This window comes from Tyto alba, unplaced genomic scaffold (assembly GCF_018691265.1).
Source record: "Tyto alba isolate M040663 unplaced genomic scaffold, T.alba_DEE_v4.0 Super-Scaffold_45, whole genome shotgun sequence".
In the NCBI taxonomy this organism is placed as follows: Eukaryota; Metazoa; Chordata; class Aves; order Strigiformes; family Tytonidae; genus Tyto; species Tyto alba.
Genome location: NW_024881321.1, coordinates 27,107,858 through 27,129,215, shown reverse-complemented (window position 1 = coordinate 27,129,215; position 21,358 = coordinate 27,107,858). Strand labels below are relative to the sequence as shown.

At 36.8% G+C, this 21,358-nt stretch overlaps 1 protein-coding gene across 1 annotated transcript in view; it reads right to left on the bottom strand.

Moving 5' to 3' along the window:
- GPC6 (glypican 6) overlaps positions 1 to 21,358 on the bottom strand; it is a 792,969-nt gene that overhangs the window by 351,789 nt on the left and 419,822 nt on the right. The window contains exon 3 of the mRNA XM_042806027.1: positions 5,719 to 6,110. Within this exon, the coding sequence (XP_042661961.1) occupies positions 5,719 to 6,110 (392 nt within the window). The remainder of the gene's footprint in view (positions 1 to 5,718; positions 6,111 to 21,358) is intronic.

Below are 21,358 nucleotides of genomic sequence, written 5' to 3'. Positions count from 1 at the left end.
CTAAGACCCTAGATCTATGTAAATGAAAGTACTCTGCACTCACTTGCTGTTCCTAGTGAGCCGGATTCAGAGCAAGAGCCAATGAAGGTGTAACTGTCTGCCTGGGACTAAATTAGAGCTCTGAGCAGCACTGGGGTAATGACAGCTGGCTAACGACTGTGCTTTTGCATGGGACTTACTAATCATACTTCATTATTTGCTTTTTTTTTTCTAATAAATTCATATGTTCTCAATGTGAAATTGGCACAAGCCAGGTTCATGAAACAGAAAACGTACTTTCCCTGTCCCACCCCCTCCACCCCCCCACCCTCCCCCCTTCTGTTTTCTTTAACTTTCAGTGAAAAGTATATGGAGAGAAAATGTTTCCAGGAAAAATCTTCTTTGGGAGGAATACTATCTTGATGGGATGATGGGATAACACCCTGTTACGGAAACAGTACTGCCTGTACCAATTAGTACAGTATTTTTTACAAATTTGTATCCAGTTAGGGATTTAGACTATCTTTTGAAATACCCTCAGCTTCACTCTTAATCTCTTCTTGGGAACTAGTTCTATTTTTTACATGCTGTGTTAGGTCCAGAACTCCTCCTTATTCAATGGAAAAAAATCTCTAGTATAACAAGTTTTGTAATTGTCATAATTCAGTTATGAATATATTTCAGAAAAGTATTTCAGGAATCAAAAGCTCCTGGAAAGTCATGAAGACCCTCCCCTTTTTAAATTTTAATTGTTTTATCATCCCCTTTTGTTTTTTTGCTTACATTTTCCAGCACTCAGTGACAGTTCAAAGGGTATATTATGGTCACTAAGTATGTTTTGGTTAGAGTCAGAGAGAATAACTTAGCATTATTTTCTTGTAAAGTATCCAGAGCTCAGACATAGTAAAAGATGAATATGAAAAATATGTATACATCTTTTCTATCATATTATTGGAAATCACAGCTGGCAGTAACTTCAGAAATATCTTCAATAGTTTCTTCAGTTTTACATTAAATACTAAATCACAGCTGGTCAGTAAGGTTTAGGGGGTTTTGTGTTTTTCTTTTTTTTCCTCCAGGAAAATTTGAGAAAAACCAAATGTATTTAAAAACATTAACATCTGAATATCCTATAGTTTTATGGGGGAAAAGAAAAGGATAGGACATTTTTTTTTCCACCAAAAAGCAACAAAACAGAAAAAACTATTTTAGGATCTGCTACGTTAGTATAAAAACAAGTGGTAGAAAATTTTACCAATTGTTTCTGAGCCTGTAGCTCAGAAAGTCCATGAACATCTACTAGCTATGGCTTAAGAAAGTGTACTAGAAGAGAAGCTCTGCTCCTGTAGTGACCTTTAAGCTACTGGGCATTGAAGTAAAAATCAACTAAACAGACTTTTGGTGTGCCCCAAATGGAAGGTTTTATGTTACAAATTGAATATTATATATTGAAGCTGTGTCAGGGGAAGTTCAGACTGGACATTAGGAAAAGGTTATTCACTGAGAGGGTGGTTTGTCCCTGAACAGGGTCCCCAGGGAAGTTGCATGTCAGAGCTCAAGTAGCGTCTGTACAATGTTCTTAGTCATATGATTTAGTTTTAGGTAGTCCTGTGAGGAGCAGGGAGGTGGACATGATGATTCTTATGGGTCCCTTCCAACTTGAGATATTCTATAATTCTGCTCTATTAATGAATAAATAGGTTTTGTTTTTCTCACTTAAATAATTACTGTAATTATTTTTTGTCCATATGCCTACGCAGCTTTCCAAAGCATATATAGAATCTAGTGAGCTGAAGTCTACTCAAGCCAGTAGAAATGTACTGCACTGAGTGGAGTTTTAACAAGCCCTTAGCAACAGACTGACAAATTTTTAATAAATTAGTGTGAAAAATAAAAATATTTGAAAATATTTGAAAATTAAAAAGTGTGATTGGACTTTGAGATGATGAAAATACTGTTGAACTAAAATTGCACAACTTCAGATAGATGGAACACAAATATGTCTGCTTACAATTATAATATATTATTAGGAAAAAATACAAAGAAAAAGACATGTCCTAACCATTCCCCTTCTTAATTTATCTAAATTCTAATCTCACTTACATAAGCAAATTGCAAAATACTATTGTAAGAGGAAAATGTTTGTGATATGTGTTGCCTATTTTGAGTGTGCTTGAGTGCATACTTCATTGGAAAAAGAGGGGAGTATGTGTCCTTTGCAAGGAATACATTGATTGCATTGTCTTCAGTCAGTACCAACATTACACCCTCTCTGATGAGAAATCTTCAGAAAGGATGTGTTCCTGACATCAGATAGGGAACAAATCCTTCTAAGTGTGTGACCCACCAACTCCTCTACAGAAATGGGCCAAAGAGGCCGAGAAAGTAAATTAAAGATCCAAAGGAGATGTTGTTACCAACTTTCTCATTAATAAATCCCTTTCTCATGGTGTTTAAGGTGTAGGCTCAATGTTTTTGTATGTGAGTGGCCTTTGACAGTGTCAGCTCGGTGAGATAACGGGTCCACAAATAGAAAGCAACAAATCTTTTTAGCTTGTGATGTTGCAGCTAGGAGATCCCCTCATGTTCCCAGCCAGAGCAGACAATGGACAAAGATTTCTGTAAAAGAACTGCAAAAGTTCTTCTTTTCATTTTCTATTTTTTGTTTTTTAATTTCCCTTGATTTACCCAGATGTAGCATTCTTATCCCAGAATCTGTCAACATTAGAGTACAATGAAAATTAAATCCATGCTGAATCTGGATGATTTTCAAATCAGCAACAGAAAATATCTACCTGCCTCTTTTTTGGTTGCAAAGTTATGTGCTAACTCTAAGGAATGGTTGCAGTCTTTTAAAATTATGTTTAAAGAAAAGGATTTGTCATTTTCTACAGTAGGTAGACTAGCATAAAAATCCACAGTTATGATATGATCATGAAAGCTTGGTTCTCAGAGTAATCACAGCCTTTCCACGGGTTATTTATTAATCTTGAACATTTGGTGTCACTTGAGGTTCTTCACAATTGCCTCACCAGGCTGCGTACGACACAAAGCCCCTAAAAGCAGCAAGTGTTTACCATTTGCTATGGGTATGAATATAGCCACTGAGATTTTAATACCAAAGTCAGTCTTGCAATCGAGGCATATTCTACATTTAAGTAAAAATGTTCATTTCATTCATCTTTTAATAGGTTCACACGATAATGACCCTAGAAAATCCATAAGATTGAGGGAGGTAATTCTGACCCTCCACCCTGCTCTGGGGAGACCCCACCTGGAGTACTGCATCCAGCTCTGGAGTCCTCAGTACAAGACAGGCATGGACCTGTTGGAGCGGGTCTAGAGGAGGCCACAAAAATGATCCGAGGGATGGAGCACCTCCCCTGTGAGGCCAGGCTGAGAGAGTTGGGGTTGTTCAGCCCGGAGAAGAGAAGGCTCCGGGGAGACCTTATTGCAGCCTTTCAATATTTAAAGGGGGCTTATAAGAATGATGCGGACAAACATTTTAGAAGGGCCTGTAGCAATAGGACAAGGGGTAATGGTTTTAAACGAAATGAGGATAGGTTTAGACTAGCTATAAGGAAGACATTTTTTATGATGAGGTTGTTGAAAAAATGGAACATGTTGCCCAGAGAGGTGTTAGATGCCTCAACCCTGCCAGTATTCAAGCTCAGGTTGGTGGCCTCCACTGAACTTGCTTCAGTTTGACAATGTCTTTCTTGTATGGGAAAGGTTCAAAACTGAACACAGTATTCTAGATGGAGTTTAATAGAGTATCACTATTTATGTATATATAAAGCAAAGAATCTGTACTGTATCTTTCATCAACCACCAAGCAGTTTTAAAGTGCTGCTTTCACATTAAAAGAAAAAAACAGAAGCATTATTGAACTATGGTTATCATCTTCAAGTGACACTACAAAAAGGTTCACCTTATGATGACAGAGCTAGCAGGATCACAGGATCATTGAGCGATCTTGTGATAAATCATATCCTTGAAAGATCTTACGTGCCCAAAACCCAGCAGGTGAGATGAAAACATTTCCTGGGTATATGGGAAGGGAGACACCTGCGCCTTCTGTACAGCCATGTATATACATAGGGAAAGTGACATCTCAGCAGACAATTCATACCTTAATCTGTTTGAGATTCACAAATTACACATCCATTACATGAATTAAATAGTTTACTCCCTACAGTCTGATTCAATTGATGCCGCAAGATCTAATGCTTACTGACAACAGTGACATCAGAGCTCAGCACTTTCACTTAAAACCTGATCCACAGGGACATCACTTCTCTTCAGATGAAATCTGGGGTTGCAGATATATGTGTTCTGCACACTTGGAGGCTAAACAGCCATATCTGCCCCCAACCGGTCTAGGCGGGCTGGGATTTCATATTGATGCCCTGCCACTGTTCATAAAGGACTGCAAGAATTGACAGTGCCAGAAAACAAAGGGAAGGCAACCGTATAGTCCAGGAAGACACATGGCAGGAAGAGAGCTTGGTTCTAGCTGAGTAAAAGGGATCATGTATTTCATTCACTGACTTTTAAGTGCAAAATGACCCTTTCCTCCCATGCAGTCTCCTAGGCATAAAATCAGGCTCTCACTTGATGACTACCTCCCTGATTTCATGGCTTCTGAATTTGTAATTGCAAAATATCATACCATACAGAATAAGTAGAGTTTAGAAGACTCATCTCGTCGAGCTCTTGAATTGCAGACTACTGTACAATATACCAGCTCTACCTCTACTTCATCTTCTGGCTCTGTTTTAAATGAAGCAAGTGAGTCAGTGTTCTTGAGGAAGAGGAATGGCTTAAGCTTGTAAGTGCAGAAAAGTATTGCATAGGACAAGCACCAAAATCATGCATGCACCTACTGTTTAGAACTGAATATTTGGGCATTTCATAGTGCATCTCACTAGAGCATTTCAGAATTCAGAATATACTTAAGGTCCAAATACACTACGAGGACTGTGAAACAGCCAGATCGCAGAACAAATAACTAGTCGGAACAGAAATTCAGAAAAATAAACCTGAGTTTGAAACACTGTATAAGTGAAAGTAATGCAGGCACATTTCTGGTACCCAGATGGGTTATTTTTGTGTGTGTTTTTTCTTACATAGCTTTAATCATGTGAAACCCTCAAGGATTATAATTGTCATAAGTATTTGCATAGACAAATAATTAAAACTAAAATAAATATGAGTCAAACCATCCTTTGGGAGAGCTCAAGCTCTAGAGGTGTCACTGTTCGTCTATTTTCTCCTCAAAAACATGACTAGACATTTCTAAAAAAATCCATCACCCAGTTGCATGATGAATGAATGCTGTGAGGGCTGTACTGCCCTAGTGAACAGCAGCATAAATTTGCTTGAAACATTTAAATTCTGATCATAATCATCTTCTTTTATATATGTAGCTGGTTTTGAATTCCTAATGACAACCACTACCATGCTATAACATTGATGTATATTGGTATATCATTGTGTCCTAAGCACAGAGAAACATTTTCCAGTCAGTATTACCTTAATATCTCCAGAAGGAATTGAAAACAACTGTTGCCCCGATTTATAAATTTAGGATGAGTATATCAGTAGGCATAAAAAACAACCAACTAAATGCACCCCACCCCCCATATTTAAAAAAAAAAAAAAGTGCACAATCAGATTTCAACTGTCTAGCAAATTTGAAACACATTCAAGCTTAAAACCCCCCTGATTTTAGATTACCTTGGATACTCTGTTTGCAACCTCTCTGCCTACTGTCAGCCCCTGAACAAAGGTCCGTGCAGCAATGAACGCTCTAGTCACTTGAACCTTCAGCTTCCTGGGTACATCTCCAAACGGCTTCAGCTGGTCTGTGTACTTGCTTACACACTCCAAGTAGTCCTCAGTGAAATGGTACTGGGGGTTTATGAGCTGGAACATCCGCTCCAGCAGCCGAGCCCAGAAATCATTCAGCATTTCCTCCAAGTTCACATTGCCTCCTGTGTAATACCTCTTCAGCTCTGTGAAGAGGTCCTGGAACACCTCTGAGTTCTGCATGTACAGCATGCCGTATGTCCGGACAAACATGTCATTTAAGGATCTTTCTGCGTTCTCCAGAAGTTCTCGGAAAAATTCTGTAGGGAAGACAAGCAGGTGTTAACATATATTAATAAGGTAGGAAGGGTTTTCTGATTACACTCCTATGTTACCATTAGCAAAGTTTGTCATAATATGCTGTTACCATAATGCTTTACTAGTGAAATTCATCTATTTAGATATGAAATAATTTTATTTAGAGGTAAAGAAAAATAGAGTATAACCTGAATTCCCCAACAAGGTAGAACGATGCAGAATCTATAAGCATGAACATGAAAAATCCATTTAAAAGAACTTCAGTGAGGGTAGTTCCACTTCTTTGTGTACTATTTGAACATAGCAATCCCCATCCCTTGCAATGTCCTCCATAGCCACTATACTAAATCTTCTGAGCTAAAAGTAAAGTCATTAATATGACAATTTAACTGAAAATTTAATGATTTTAGAATAGCTAGTGAATTATAAGTTCCATTTTACTAAAGTTTTCACAATGTAGAAGAACATTATGGAATTAAATCTGAAAATTTATTTGCAAATGTTCTTGAATATAATTTGAAAGAGACCTGAGTGGAAATGAGCAGAATCCTCTTAAAAGTATTACATGTCTAGGTAATACTAAGAAAATGTCAGTATTTTCAGTGATTTGCTACTCTACTGAAGAACAGTGCTTGAACCCTCCACTAGTCACGTCACAACCAACCCACTAATTTCATTTTGTGTTGGTTGTTGGTTATGAAAAGTAGACCTTATATTTTTTTGAAAGGATTTCAGACTTTACTGATTCTGTGCCTTTTATCTAGTCAGACCCAAACCATAACATATTTATAAATTTTGGAATTTATTCTTACTGGAAACCAAGCCCATAGGTTACAATGGAAATATGTAATAATTTCTTCTGTTAAGATCCTTTAACTGCCATTTGATGCTTAGGTTTTCCCCAAGAAATTCACTGAGCATGTACAGTAGTTCTTTAAACACATCTAACAAAAGTGGGCATAGCTTCTTCTGGTTTTTAGATCCCATCTTCATACAGGGTCTGCTTGTCAACTTTCTTAAACCTCCTTTGGAAAAGACTTTAATGACTGTTGTGGCCTGTAAATGGGCCATTGCAGACAGCAAGGCAGAGATGGCAACACATTTGGCAAAACACATATATTTGCTGTGATTAAATGATTCATACTGATGCAGGAGTCATCATGCAGCCAACTCTGGGATACCAGATTCTAAATACGTGGTCATTGCCCATAGTCACTTCTGTGTGTGCTAACTTCAGGGATGTGACTTCTTACAGTCTTGGCTAATGCAATAATGTGTATATTCTTTTAACATATGGCCCTGCTGTGGCTACAGTGACACGTAGAAATACAGAACGACTGTAAAGACAAGATGACAATTAAGACTATGTAAGAAAAAAATATACAATAAATTTGAGGATTTGAAACTGTGATCAGCTGAAAGAAGAATTCACTGAACACTGTAGACCAGTCTACAAGGATTCAGTAAGGAAAGAGCCTCTTCTTTTTGGCAGAAATTGTGTGGACCTGCAGTCTTTGATCTCCCAGATAACTGCAAAGGGACTATCATGAAAACGTATACACAGAACACAGAGAACATACTTGCTACATCAAAGCATTTATTACAGGGAAAATATATTCTAATAAATGTATCAATGTCTAAACTGTCATTAAAACCACAAATCTTTATATGGAATAAATTCCATCTGGAAAAGAATACATATTTGCCAAATATTGTTTATTCAGAGAAAAGCAAAAAACCCCACAAAACCCCCAACCAAAAAGAAACCCTTGTTATTCTTTGTTGCCAAATAGAATAGCTTGAGGTCCACAAGATACAGTCTTTGTTGTTTTTCCAAATTATCCAGTAATTCTGACAAAGCTGTTTAAAAGAAAAGCAAAACAAAGCTGTTTTTCACTGCTAACCCTGACCTGGTGGTATCCTTGATGTCTGAATCATCCTGATTACTATTTTATACATTCAGCATTTCTTCTTCTAAGAAATAATGCACACTGGTTATACTGCTGCATACATTTAGCTCTAATAATATAGTCTGGAAGGCAAAAAGATGGCAGAGAACTTGGAGCTCAAATTAAAATTTGTTTTTAGGTTGAAGCCAGAATTTCAGACCAGTGCAATTTAACAATAACTGGGAAAGACAATAATGAAATCAATGAATCCAGGACCATTGACTTCTCTCCCATAAGGCTCTGTATGCTGGGGTCTGCTGTAAACAATTCACATGCTGGCTCCTCCCAATCCATAGCTATTCTGGGAGTCCCACTGTTTATCTTAAAAGGCCATGCTACTGGATAAGTCAGTCACAGAATACCATAACCAAGATTGCTGACAGCTCCTCTTGTCTGAGATTGTTAGCCTACTATTTCTTTGTGGGGGGTATTATTTTATTTAGCCATCTCACAGTCAGTTTGTTAGAGGCCAACCAAGCTTTTCAGGGAAGGGTAGACATTTATTCTGTGCTTCTACAGCATCTAGCACAATGTGGTCCATGCTGGTCACAATCTTAATTTATACTGTGGTGCAAACATTATCAGTCACTCCACAAGCTTAAATTTCATGCTAGTCCAGATGTGACACTATACGAATGCATTTTATAGGAAAGCTAATGTTCTCTAAATAGCAGTAGATTTATTTAATTTTTATTCTTCTCATAGGTCTCTAGTCTTTGAGAGCTATTCCTTAGAGTAAGTTATTATGCCATTAAAAAGTTAGACCGTTAGTCTTCTTTACACTTTGGTACAAAAGACAGTTCAAGAGAGTTATCTGCATCAGTAACCCTATGCAGGATCAGGACAATAGAGCAGCAACAACTACAAAATTGGATACCTTTTTAGTTCCAGAGTAAAAGGCATCTCCCCTATTGTAATAATTAGAAAAATTCTCAATCAACTTCCATTCAGAAAAATGAATGCTGCTGTGAAGGATCACTTGGTTTTTTAGTCTGTAAATCTTCCATACATCAAGAAGGTAGCCTGTTTTGTGATGCTTACATACAGAGACTGTTTTCTGGCATAACTGGGCACTTGTCCAGTTACATCAGGAGAAACTGTACTTGCTTCTGCAAAGGTTGAGTTTTTACATGGTCTTCACAGTAATTTAAAGATTTTATGTTCATTGCAAAGATGATATTTCATCAACTTGCAGGTAGTTTTTGAAAAATAATGTAATATTTCAGCACAAAGTAAAAGAACGAAGATGAGACAGACATTAGTCATGTTGCTTAATGTGCTTCTGGAAGGCACTCAAGCACTAGGGTGGGAGAAGAGAATCTATATAAGACAGAGCTGCACAGTGTTTTAAAATATATATCTTGTGAAATTTTTTGCTGCCAAAATAGGCTGTCATGAGCAGTGTTAATGCTGGAAATAATTTTTCCTAATTTTAAGTGGTGATTCATTTATGTGACAGAATATGTCCTGGGTATGTCTTATGTTGCAAACACATTTTTATATAACTTTCAGTTATTAGCCAGAGGGTCTCAGGAAGTCTGTGTAGTTCTCCTTATGAGGTAGTTGGAAATGATAAAGCCTAAGGCACACTGAGCTACTGTAAAGAGGGACAGAAGATTGTTATTTCAAACCATTACCTGTTCTATATAGGCTTAAATGGTGGGTTTCCAGTCAATGAGTAAGACTTAAACAATTTTCATTTATAAACATTATTTATAAATTTAGGGTTCAAGATAGATAGTCTCTGCAAATGAAGTCTGAATTGTTTTCTCTATGATAAGACAATTCAGTTACAAAGTGAAAGGACAAAATGCATTGCTAGAGTCTCTTACTGAATGGTAGGTACTTCTCTCAGATTAAAAATAGGGTCTTGTTAGCTCTCACACTACCTTGTCAATTGAAAGCTGACTTTCTCACTGTGTTTTAACATAGGTAATCTATTGTCATAATGCAATTCAATCTTAAAGCTAGCCTAATTCCAAAGTGATGACTAGTTGTCACCGTAAAGCAGCAGATCAGGATTGGGTATAATATTGCAGCATGACATGATGTAATAACTGCCTTCAACAAAATATAATCACAACCGTCTAGGGGCAATTATTAAATAAACAAAGTTGTATTATGTTAGAGCTGATATTCTATGATCATTCCCAGCCTGAAAAATTCTTTTTCATCTGTAATTTAAGCAAAAGCAACATCTGACTGTAGGACAAGATGAGAAGCTACAAACAGTTTGTTGTCCAATTCCCAAAACAAGAAAGATATGCATCAGCTTTAAGACCTAAAAGACCAAAAGGAAATTTCATTTAATGACCATATATTTTGCTCAGCTTTCCTTTTAGCAGAAGTTGAGGTCTGAATGCTGTACTGCAGTGCATCTGATATGCTGGATGTGCAGTCTCACTGCTACCTGAGAAAAACCAGTACAGCTGCACAGAGCTCTTCAGGGATTCTGTACAGGGATGTATCTCCAATTTTACACCAATCTTTATGGAAAGCATTGCTCAGGGTGGCACATTCGATTTCACCCATCATTGACTAGTACCACCCAAAACATACAGGCAGTTCCCCATTAATGCCTTGTTCTAGCAAGCTTGTGGCCATTGATTTTCAAAGAACTCTGAGGATTTGGACATACAAATTTTAGTGATCTACCATTTACTGTGAAGATGCACATGCATCTAGACCCTATGTGGACTTTAGGTACCTAACTTCATTTCACATCTCTGAACTTCCCAGTCCTGATAAGGCTGATGGTAAGAAGGATATTATAATTCATGTAAGCTGACTACCTTTTGGACAGAAACATTCCTTGAGGATTCTTTAGGTACAGATACGTATATTCATGACACATCAATGGCAGCCTTTTTTTTTTTTTTTTTTCCCCACTGCTCTATTTCTGTCTTTTGCTCCTTGTTCATGAAGTCACTCCTGAACAACAACAACAAAAAAGTTTTGCTGTATTATTCATCTTTTTGCAGGATTCTTGAAAAGGCTTTTTCCCCCCTTTTTTTTTATTTAAAGATATTTCACAATAGTATCAATTAGTGAAAGTTGTCATCTATCTCAAGGAATTTCAAGTTAAATTAACCTATGTGGTTTCTATGCTTTTTCACTTTTCCAACTGTTTTTTTAGGTTTCCAGAGACTTTTTTCTAACAATAACTTACCTTAAAAAAACAAAAAGAACTCAATTTAATTTCCTGATTAAGAAAAAATTGCTGTAAGGAGAATACTTAGAGCAGATGACTTTTTTTTGCTATTTTTGACATTACATTTGTATTTATATTCAAGCGTGAACAAATCATATGCATAAGGCTACCAGTGCATTGGTATTACTTTTTAGTGAGCCTGAATAACTAATTTTAAAATTCCCTTATAGCTTTGACCTTTAGAAATACTCATCAGTCACAACTGGAAAACAAATTTCAGTTCCCATTAGGAACAGTAAAAGCTGCAGTGCGATGAGGTCTGTTGAAGATTTCTCTCCTTTTTAAACTCAATTTGAATATATACACATTGCATTTAAAGCTCAGAAATACAAGTCAGATAATTAGATGGGTCTTATAATTATAAATTTTAGAATTGGTGGTTTACATTCTTTACTTATGTCTGGGTAAAATCACCTATGGGTGAAATGATTTAGCTGTTAATGGATATTTATATCTTTATAGAATGTCTTATACCTGTAAATATCATGACATTATGAAATCTTTTGGACGCTACTAAATTTCTTAGAAGCCAGTGAAGTCTCAAAGGTTCTGAGTAAAGATGAGGGTCTTTTCCTCTCTTTAATCCCTCCATTTCCCAGACTACTGCAAGACTTGATAGTAGAAGATAATCACTGTGGTCTTTTTCCCCACCTCCTGTGAAGAGTCCGTGACTTCTTCTCCCTTATGGGTCAGGCTGTTGCAAGGAAGGGAGGAGACCCAGGGGAAGGGGAGACCACTGAGGCTCCATCCTTACCACTCTCCACTGTGGAGCATGGAGACAATGCAAACAGCACTGTTCTGCACTAAAATGGGGGATATGAGGATGGGGAAGAAACACAAACAGATCTATAATGGGCTGGGTTGGACAGGTTAGATAAGGTGCAGGCAAATGGAAAAAAAGATAGGCTGATATTTATACACCAAATACCATTATCACAATGGGAACATAACCTGACAAAGAATTTAAGGCATTGTTTAATGCCAATGTAAAAAGAAGTTATTGTACAAATGAACATTAATACAGAGTTAAAGGATCTGTCATCTACCCAAAGCTGATTACATGCATTGATAAAGGTTTATAAGACTTAATGCTGCAACACTGAAATCAATGAGAATATTATCAACAACTGCAGGAGATGTAAGTGCAACCTTTATATGCTAAACGTACAGTTTCCTCACTTCAAAAGGTCATTCACTAATACTTGAGTACGTCTAAAAGGGAGACTTGATCCTGCCATTGATTCTATGCAGACAATCCTGCAACTAGGTGAAACGCATCACTTTCACATGAGAACTATTAACTTAGATATTAACACATATTTTTTGAAATCTTTACTGCTCTCTAGAATCTCATGTCATATTCTGTTGCATCTGGTACTTCTATACTGATTATAAACATATATATATATATAGATTATATATATAAAACCTGAAATTCCCAAGATCTTCTGGAAGAATTCATAGAACTTATAGCAATAACCGAGTTAGAAAATGCTAGGAATAAAAACAAAGCAATGAGATAGCTTTACACATAATTTAAATATACACTAATAACTGTCCCTGAAGGTTCTACTTTCATTATCAAGTGGAAAATGCCCAAGTGAAGTACTCATAAAACGTAAGCAAAATGTTACATGGCATCAAAAGGTGACATTCTAGAATATTTATGAATGGGCATTTAAACGCTTACAGCAGTACTACTGTCATGAATATCCATGACCAAAGAGAGACGTAGCATTTCATGGATATCTGTGAATATCAGAATGATGAATTTTACATCATATGTTCATAAAAATGCATAATGCCTCATGAAACATTCATGAGTCACCACAGTTTCTTCTGAAAAACATTTAAAGCTTTCATGAAAATTATATTAACAATATATAAACTATGGGACTCAGTGCAACAATTGTTTTAAAATATAGAGACTGTTCTGTTTTTTCATATGCACCACTAGAGGCTATTAAATATCCAGTTCAATACTTAAGGAGATTTATCATCTAACATTTTGTATGAAAAAGCTTTGCCATGCTTATAATCTACAACAATCTTTTAAATGGATTAAAAGTTTGTTGACTTTTAATAGAGGGGAGTCTAAGGTGGACCAGAAGACATAGGGGAAATTTAACAACAAATTACCTTGCTACAAACCAGATAAAACTTATTTAAGCCAGAATAATTTATAAATTCTCTCCATAGAAGAATAATTAAAAAAAAAAAGTAGGCAAACTTTTGACAAGCATGTCCAAAAGCAGAGGCAGTATTTGCTATCATTAGATTCAGTCCTGTGGTGTTCAGAGGTCAGGTGTGCTGGGGAGAATGTGGCACTGAAGTCACTGCATGCCTTCATGCCTGTTCTCAGAGTACACAGCTTGAATTTACTAAGGGCAGGAGTCAGTCATATGGAAGGAAGCTCTGGCTGGCCAGAGGAAAACACTGAAATCTTCACTGACTTTTAATTACAATGTGGTAATTAACCACAACATGACAGCAGCAACACTTTGGAACTGGGCTTCACAGGCAGAAATCTCAACCTGGATTTAGGAACATATGGGAACGAGGAGGACTTCTTTGCTTCTTTTAGAATAGTGTCTTTTTTTTTTTGTTTGTTTCTTCCTCCCATTTAAAAAAAAAATAGACTTCTGTGAAGAGATGTGATTGAGGAGTTTGAAAACCAGCTCTCCAGCCCTATTCAGCTCCAAGAAGGGGGTGTTTTCTGAAGCATCTACTGGATCACATCCATTTGGTAAAGCACCCAGTAGGAAGTGCAGTTCCTGAATCCAAGTGTGGAAAGATGGGTATCAAACAGATCAGACTGGGTGCATCATGATATGTTTAAAATTAGCACTGCAGCTACTTTCACGTCACACTTACAAGTGCAGTTGTATTTATTTAATGTAACTGCTGTAAATGCATTATAGTTTCCTTTCCATCTCATTTCACCTTTCTCTTTGAAACAAGTTCATTTTACTATTTATAGAGAAACCAGTATATTGCATCAAAAAAACCCCCTCTAAGATGCGAGACCCGAGATAGATACTACTGCAAAGACTTCTATTTGTGCTAACTGGCAGAAGCCTGCTGTAAGAGCAGTTTGAAGTTTGACTTCCTATGGAAATTATTATATTCATGAAATCAATATTGTATATAAGTCTGCAGTTTGAGAGGTAATGAAGTCATGTTGATGTTTTTTCCAGACACCCCTGAATGCAGCTAATAACTTCTGTTATGTTTTAACACCACTAACAAAAAAGATAAAACTAGCTCCAAGATAATTTACTTGGTTTTGAGCTTATCCAATTTCCCTACATCCACACTCAAAGGAACCCCATGCACCATTACGGCCAAGCAGTATTAAATCCACACTTGTTTCCCAGTTGTTTCTTGACTATTTGGACACTGAGTGCAGTATTATTTGTTACTGTAATAATACAGAGTTATGATTGAATTTCTTGCTTGTAAATTGAGCTACACTGTCAAACTTCACTGGAGCAGGAAACTTGCTTTTTCTTTTGTGACATCAAACTAAGTTAACTTAAATGTCAGGAAGTCAACTTACATGTTCCCAGTTTGTTATAGAGGGATGAAATTTTTTTTCTAAGGTAATAGGAGGAAAGTTAAGGAGCAACAATGGTCCTAGAGATCAGATTTGGGTAACAAGTGACTTAGAACAAGGCAATGCATAAAATCATGCATTAAGAATAAAGGTTAAGGATAATACAGTTGGCTTCAAAGAAGCCACTAACATAGAAAAAGATGTATTACTTTTGAAGAAAACAGTCTTTCAGATCCTGGATCTGCATTCATGTGCTGGTAGAAAGACCCTGGGTCCCCTACAGGGCTTTGTGAAGTCAATAAACTTTCCTACATGGATGTTTCAAAGATCAGGGATTAAAAAATAATGTTTGTATTTGAATAGCTTTAAAGTCAACACAAATCTTCATCTGCAGACACCAGTTCACTGGATCAAGATGCTGCATGATTGATTTTTATGTGACCTACCTTCTCAAAGGAAACCTTCTTTTCTCCTAAGAGTGGGTCTACTGGGAAAGTTTCCCAGTCAGAAAGAAACTTAGATATAAGATATGGTGCTATGAACTGAAAAACTATCTTTGCAAGATTGGTGTATATTAAGGGCTACATTAGATTTCAAACAGTATAATCTAATTTTTCTTTGAGTGGCCTTAAAACTCCTAGGAGTTTATCTGGGGACTTGTTCCCATTTATTAGCTGCTGTATTGCATATGATGTTTCCATCCAAATGAATACGTCACGTAGTGATACCAAAGTTTTGTGCTTCTCTGCTGGTCTGGTGATTAGCTGCTGAATCTATTGAACATATTTACAAGAATATTTCAAGGAACCCACAAGCTGTTGACTCTCTAAGCTAACAAACAATAATTTTGACTCCTTCCTATGGTCCTGCAATGAAATTAAGTGGTATGGCTCAGTAGGAGCTAGGCATTCTAGAACCTATTTCTGGATTTTTGTATGGATTTTTTGTTTATCTGTCTGTTGGGGTTTTTTTGCACAGATGTCAGTGGACTTCCAGGCCTTCTGCCATTTACAGCTTCTTTCATCTTCTCTGCAATCTTGAGACCCGATTGCCCTCCCTACTATACAATCTTCATCCCTCTCTCTCAGACAGATGTAATTCCTCACATTACATGCCTTTTATTTGACAGCTTGAAGGGGGAATGTAGGCATAGGCCATGTTTTCCTCATGGATGTCCAACACTTCCTCTGAGCCCAGCGGAGTAGATATTCTGGGCCACTTTGGGTGGCAAAGTCTTTCCATTCAGTGCCTAGAATTAGTGTCAGACACCATTTCCTTGTGTAATATTCTGGTATTTCTCCAGCTTTCCTGGGCATAATATTAATGCTGTGTCATGTTTGAGCTGAAACTCCCACTAACTGTTCTCATACAAATCTTGCCAGCTGAGAGTGACAGACCTATGAGATGGGGTTTGAGGAGCAAGCTGAAAAGCTGATCAGTCCTACAGCAGGTGGTGAAGGGTCCAGGGTGATCAATGCTGACTAGAGGCCTTATATTTGTTTTTCTGCACTATACTACTTCAGAAATGTTAAAATATGGGAGGATAAACAAGCGCAGATGGGGCAGTACAGGTGAAAGAGGAAAGCAAAAGCTGGAGAGGACAAAAATAGGTGGAGAGAAGACAGAAAAACAGTGAAACGGCAACTGAATAAAAGGCAGAAAAAGATAAGAGCTAACCTTCAGTTTTCCATAGGTTCCTCAGATACAGTCTATCAATACCACTAAAACCATCTCCTGTGAACACATGGGCAGAACAAGGGTTCTGAAAACTGTATGGCTTGTCAAGTGCAGGAGCACCTGCAGTCCAGGCTCCACACTGCTTCACTCCAGACACCCAACTGAGGAACCTTGACGTGAAGCCTTGCTCCAGCTCTGCCCTTATGTTCTCCACGGGGAAACAGGCTTTAGGTCAGAGGTCTGGCTTCGGCTCTAAAATGGGGGCACCCCTTCACACCCCGCAGGAGCCTGTCTTCATATCGACTCCACAGGATCAATGTTACTATTTTCATTTAATAAACATATGAGTATATGTATTATTGCTTGATAAGGTGATTTTAGGGTTTCCACTACTGCAGCATCTGAAAGACTAAAGTTTTTAGCAGTCTGGTGAGATAGGGAAGCAAAATGAATACCTATTGTAAGAGATTATTATAAACTTTTTTATTCAATAACTTCTTTATTTATGTTTTCCAAATGTATATGTACTTAGACATTTGGGAGAAACATTCAGACATATGAGACAATAAGGGGCAAATATCTTAATACAGCTAGAAAAAATGGGGATTTCTTTGAAAAGGACAGATAAGAGAACACACCTGGTTTTTAACTGAGACAGCGTACTTCCGTGAATGAGGACCTAAAACTGAGAAGACTTTCTAACTCACACTAAAACAGTGATAACTTCTGAAAAATGGAAACATTAGGTATGTTACATATTTGGTGACACTAATTACACTGCTCCTTTTCCATGAGAAACTTCGTAAGTACATTATAATTTTATGTAGCCTAGATGGCCTTATACTTTAAGTGCTTTCGCATTTACAAACCATATTATTAGAAATGTGTTTCCAATAGGTCACTTTTATATTAGGCTTCAGCATTAAATTACATTGTTCATTCAACCCATTATCTAAAAAATATTTTCCACTTTCACTGAAGAAGTATTCTTTTATTAGTCACAAGTTGCTCTCTTGTAAAGACAACATATCCACTCGGACTTGCCCATAATAGGTGTTTGTATAATACATTTCAATTTAAATTTTTGTTTAATGTGACAATAATTGCAATAGGTGTCATACAGCCTACCTAATATGTATTTAGTCATTAAGTACTTTAATTAGTGTTACACACCCATGTATAGTTTATATGGTTAGTCCCTGTATTAAGGGACTATTTTATTAGTTAATTGGCTGAAAATGTAACTCCAGTGGGTACTGAAAAATCTTTTTTGTTGATTGCACAGAAGTAGCATCTTTTGTCTCTGGAATCAAGAGTTGTACAGAAATATTTCATAACATCATAAATATCCTGGATTTTGTTGTTACTACCTGGTTTTGCTTTAAAATTGGCCTCTTTTAAACATTTTTACTTATTCTGAGGAGCCATCAAATTTTGTACATTCTGTCACAGGCTCTGATTTAAAGTGATTTAGCTGAAGGTCATGATTTCTTATACTCTGAGCATCAGTATAATCTACTACAAATTGAAATTTGTTTTCGCATTGTTTTACTTCTTTTTAAATTTTTGTATTTTATGACTACACTGTGGGCACTACCTAAGAACTAAACGGGTTCCTGCTTTGCATGCAACCATTTCTTCTCCTTTAACATACCACTGGCTCAGACCTACCCTTTATTTCTTTTTCCTTTGTGATGTTATGAAGTTTGACAGCAAATACGAAATTCACTCTCATGTTATTTTGCTGCTGGCTGATAATTGGCATCAGGTCTGAAGGGCTTCTTGTTATTCTTCAAAGCCAAATGTGAGATCATAAATACATGGTGTGCTTTGGATGGACAGAAAAGCCAGAGGCACAATTCCAGACCCACCAGGAGGGCTAGGAAAATATACACATTTTAATCCTTTGGATTACTTCTATATTCTTGAAGAAATGCATAGGGATGGAGCTGACATTGCCACAGAACAATAAAGAACTTAATCATATTTGTGTTTTTAAAACAAGAGGTAAGGTCACCACTGTTATTAACTTAATCACATATATAATTTAGAGCATAATATAAAATTTAGAAAGTTCAGGCAAACAAGGACATGGAAAAATGATGCCTGTTCACTAAAGCTTTATTCAAAATGTCAGGTAAGCTTTAAAAAGGCATAAAACTTAGGAAATTATTTTTACCTGAGGTAGAAGAGGGAGAACTTTTGAATTAATAAAACCAGAGCATTATTTTTTAACATCGCAGAATCTGTATTCTTTGCTTCTGTCTATGCATATCAGGTGGACATTAACCTGGTAATGAGTCCTGGATTTTTTTTCTTTTATTATTTTCTCATTTATTCCTTCAGTCTTGGCTTTTTCTTGATAGATATACCATGGAAATGATTAGCATTTCAGTCTAGTAGGCAGCAGCCGTTTGAGTCTGCTAATCTGTGACACAAAATAAAAGGATGGGAATAAGGTAATATTGCTTTGCCTTGGATTATTGTTAAAAGGTTTAAATCTTTGCTGACATTCTGCTCCTTTGATTTCTGCTATCCTGACCTGGAATATATGTGGTCTATATTGCAAACTTGCTTCCCTGAGCGTCTGTTTACCTAATCTTTCTTTGAACTGCTGATGGTAATGAATCTCCTTCCTCCAGCCCCAACTGCTGCATTCAGTTATCATCAAGCACAGGCATCAACTAGAGCTCTAATCTTGCTCTGATGGATGGAATACTAACCTTTCACAAGATTAGAGACACAAGGTGCTCTAGAGATAATAAAATTCAAATAGGTTTATTTCAAAGGGCAACTCAATCTCGATTTTGTTCATGGGTCACTTGACAGATCATTTGTCAATGTAGTTTTTGTGTCCTTCTGCGTCTGGCTTCTGTGCAGTACTCCAACTATTTCAAATTAAGTGGGCCCCAACAGGCAGAGTTCTGCAAGGGTCTAGCTTTAGTGAAAATCGCAACGTACTCATTCAGCATGGAGCTGGCAACTTTGCTAAAAGTGCATCTTAGGTGGGTGGTGCTTGGATGGTGAAAAAGTTGTTCTTAGCATTTTCAGGAAGGCATAGAAATGAAAATCATGATAAGCACCTTGAGTACTTTGAATTTTAAACTCCTGTTTGATCATCGAACAAAAATCTTGCTACCATCATGACAACCAGCTGTGCAATATATGCAGTAGCTGTGAGTTAAGAGATTTGTAGCTCATGAGCGACCATTTTTAATGTGCTTGTCAAGCACAACTATGCAAAAGTGTTTACAAATCAAATATTTAAGTCAGGTATTTACAGGCGTGAAGATAAGGCTCTTAGAGGTGCTAAAAGAAGATTCCCCTAGATGACAGTTTCAGTGTTCAGTGTTACACACATCACACACATCAGTTAGGATCCTATGCAGATAAAATAGGTAAAATCTCCTGCAACCTCTAAGGTTGTAGTTTGCACCTATTCAAAAATACCAATTGACCTAGCTCTGTGGTTTTATAAAGCAAAATTAAATTATTATAACTACTCTGCTTAGAGAACAAATATTATTGAAGCCAGTGGGTATAATATCTGGCCTTCATTTAGAAGGATAAAAATAATTAGAAGACTCATATAAACAAGACAGCTAAGGCTGCAGGTGTATCAATTACATGCAAACGACAGCACTTTCATGAGTTGGCCAGGGTGCTGGGGGCTGGCTTGTGTGCACCGATGCTAGCAGCTGGACTCCTCTCCAGGACAGAGAGGGAGAGAGGGGAGGAAAAGCAAATGAAGCACTTCAGAAGTGCACATAAAAGGATCCAGAAAAGCTCAGAGAAAGTCACAGGGATGTTATATACTCAGATTCAGGACAGGACTGAAAAAGAGTATGCTCTAGAAATTAAAACAAAAAAGAAAAAAAGGATTTGCTCAAAAATATTAAACCCTGTCTTTCTTCTACAGAACTTGCTTCTTGAATATTTATAGGGGTTAGAGTTTAGAACAACAAACCCTTTGGAGGTAAGATTGCATTCTTTTAGCTTCTCAAAACAAGGATGACTACATCATATTTAAAATTCAGTGGTTGATGAGTTTGCATGATAACTAAGTAGGACAGATTTGATGGAATATGCATCTAAAATGTGTACTGGACTATGTCTGAAATCTGGAAACTGGAAAATAAAGATTTTTTTTACTGTTTTTAAAGACTTAGAACTACATGAAAAATGTATTCTCATTTTGAATGTTTTAGCTGTGACAGCTTGCAAACTAGTTTATTCCTAGAATTGCAATCATATTTCTGGAGTCCATTTACATTGTTTAAATTTCATAATTGAGTTAGTTCTTAATATTTCAAAAACTGTTTCTGTTTTCATAAAATTTTAATATACACAGTTCACTTGTCATTATTGTCCTTTATAGTAAGAAGCTCTTGAAACTAGTTTTATGGTATATATTTTTTAAAAATGCCAAGAAATAACTCACTACATATGAATCTTGTGATCAGCTCAGGAACTTGTGCACTTACATGTTTCCTTCTCCGGTTTCAGTACTAAGCATTGGACATTAATTTTCTGTAAATACATGTGAAAGTAATCTTCAGGCATACAAGATGGGAGCATGCCCGTACCTGAGGATTTAAGTCTTTTTGTTAGAGGATGTGAATATTTCAGATAATCATCTGTCTTTACCACTTCACTGTTAACTCTATCAACCTTATGTGTAATTTTCTACCCATGATAGATGCAAAATGGGCTATGAAATTTCCACAGGATCACACAGGCTAGGGAATAGAGAATTAAGGTCTGTGCTGCCTAAATTGTTCACACAAAAGGGACTACTTCAAATCAAGACCTTTAAGGAATATCAAAGCTCCCAATCAGCTGCCATGGAGAAGGGTA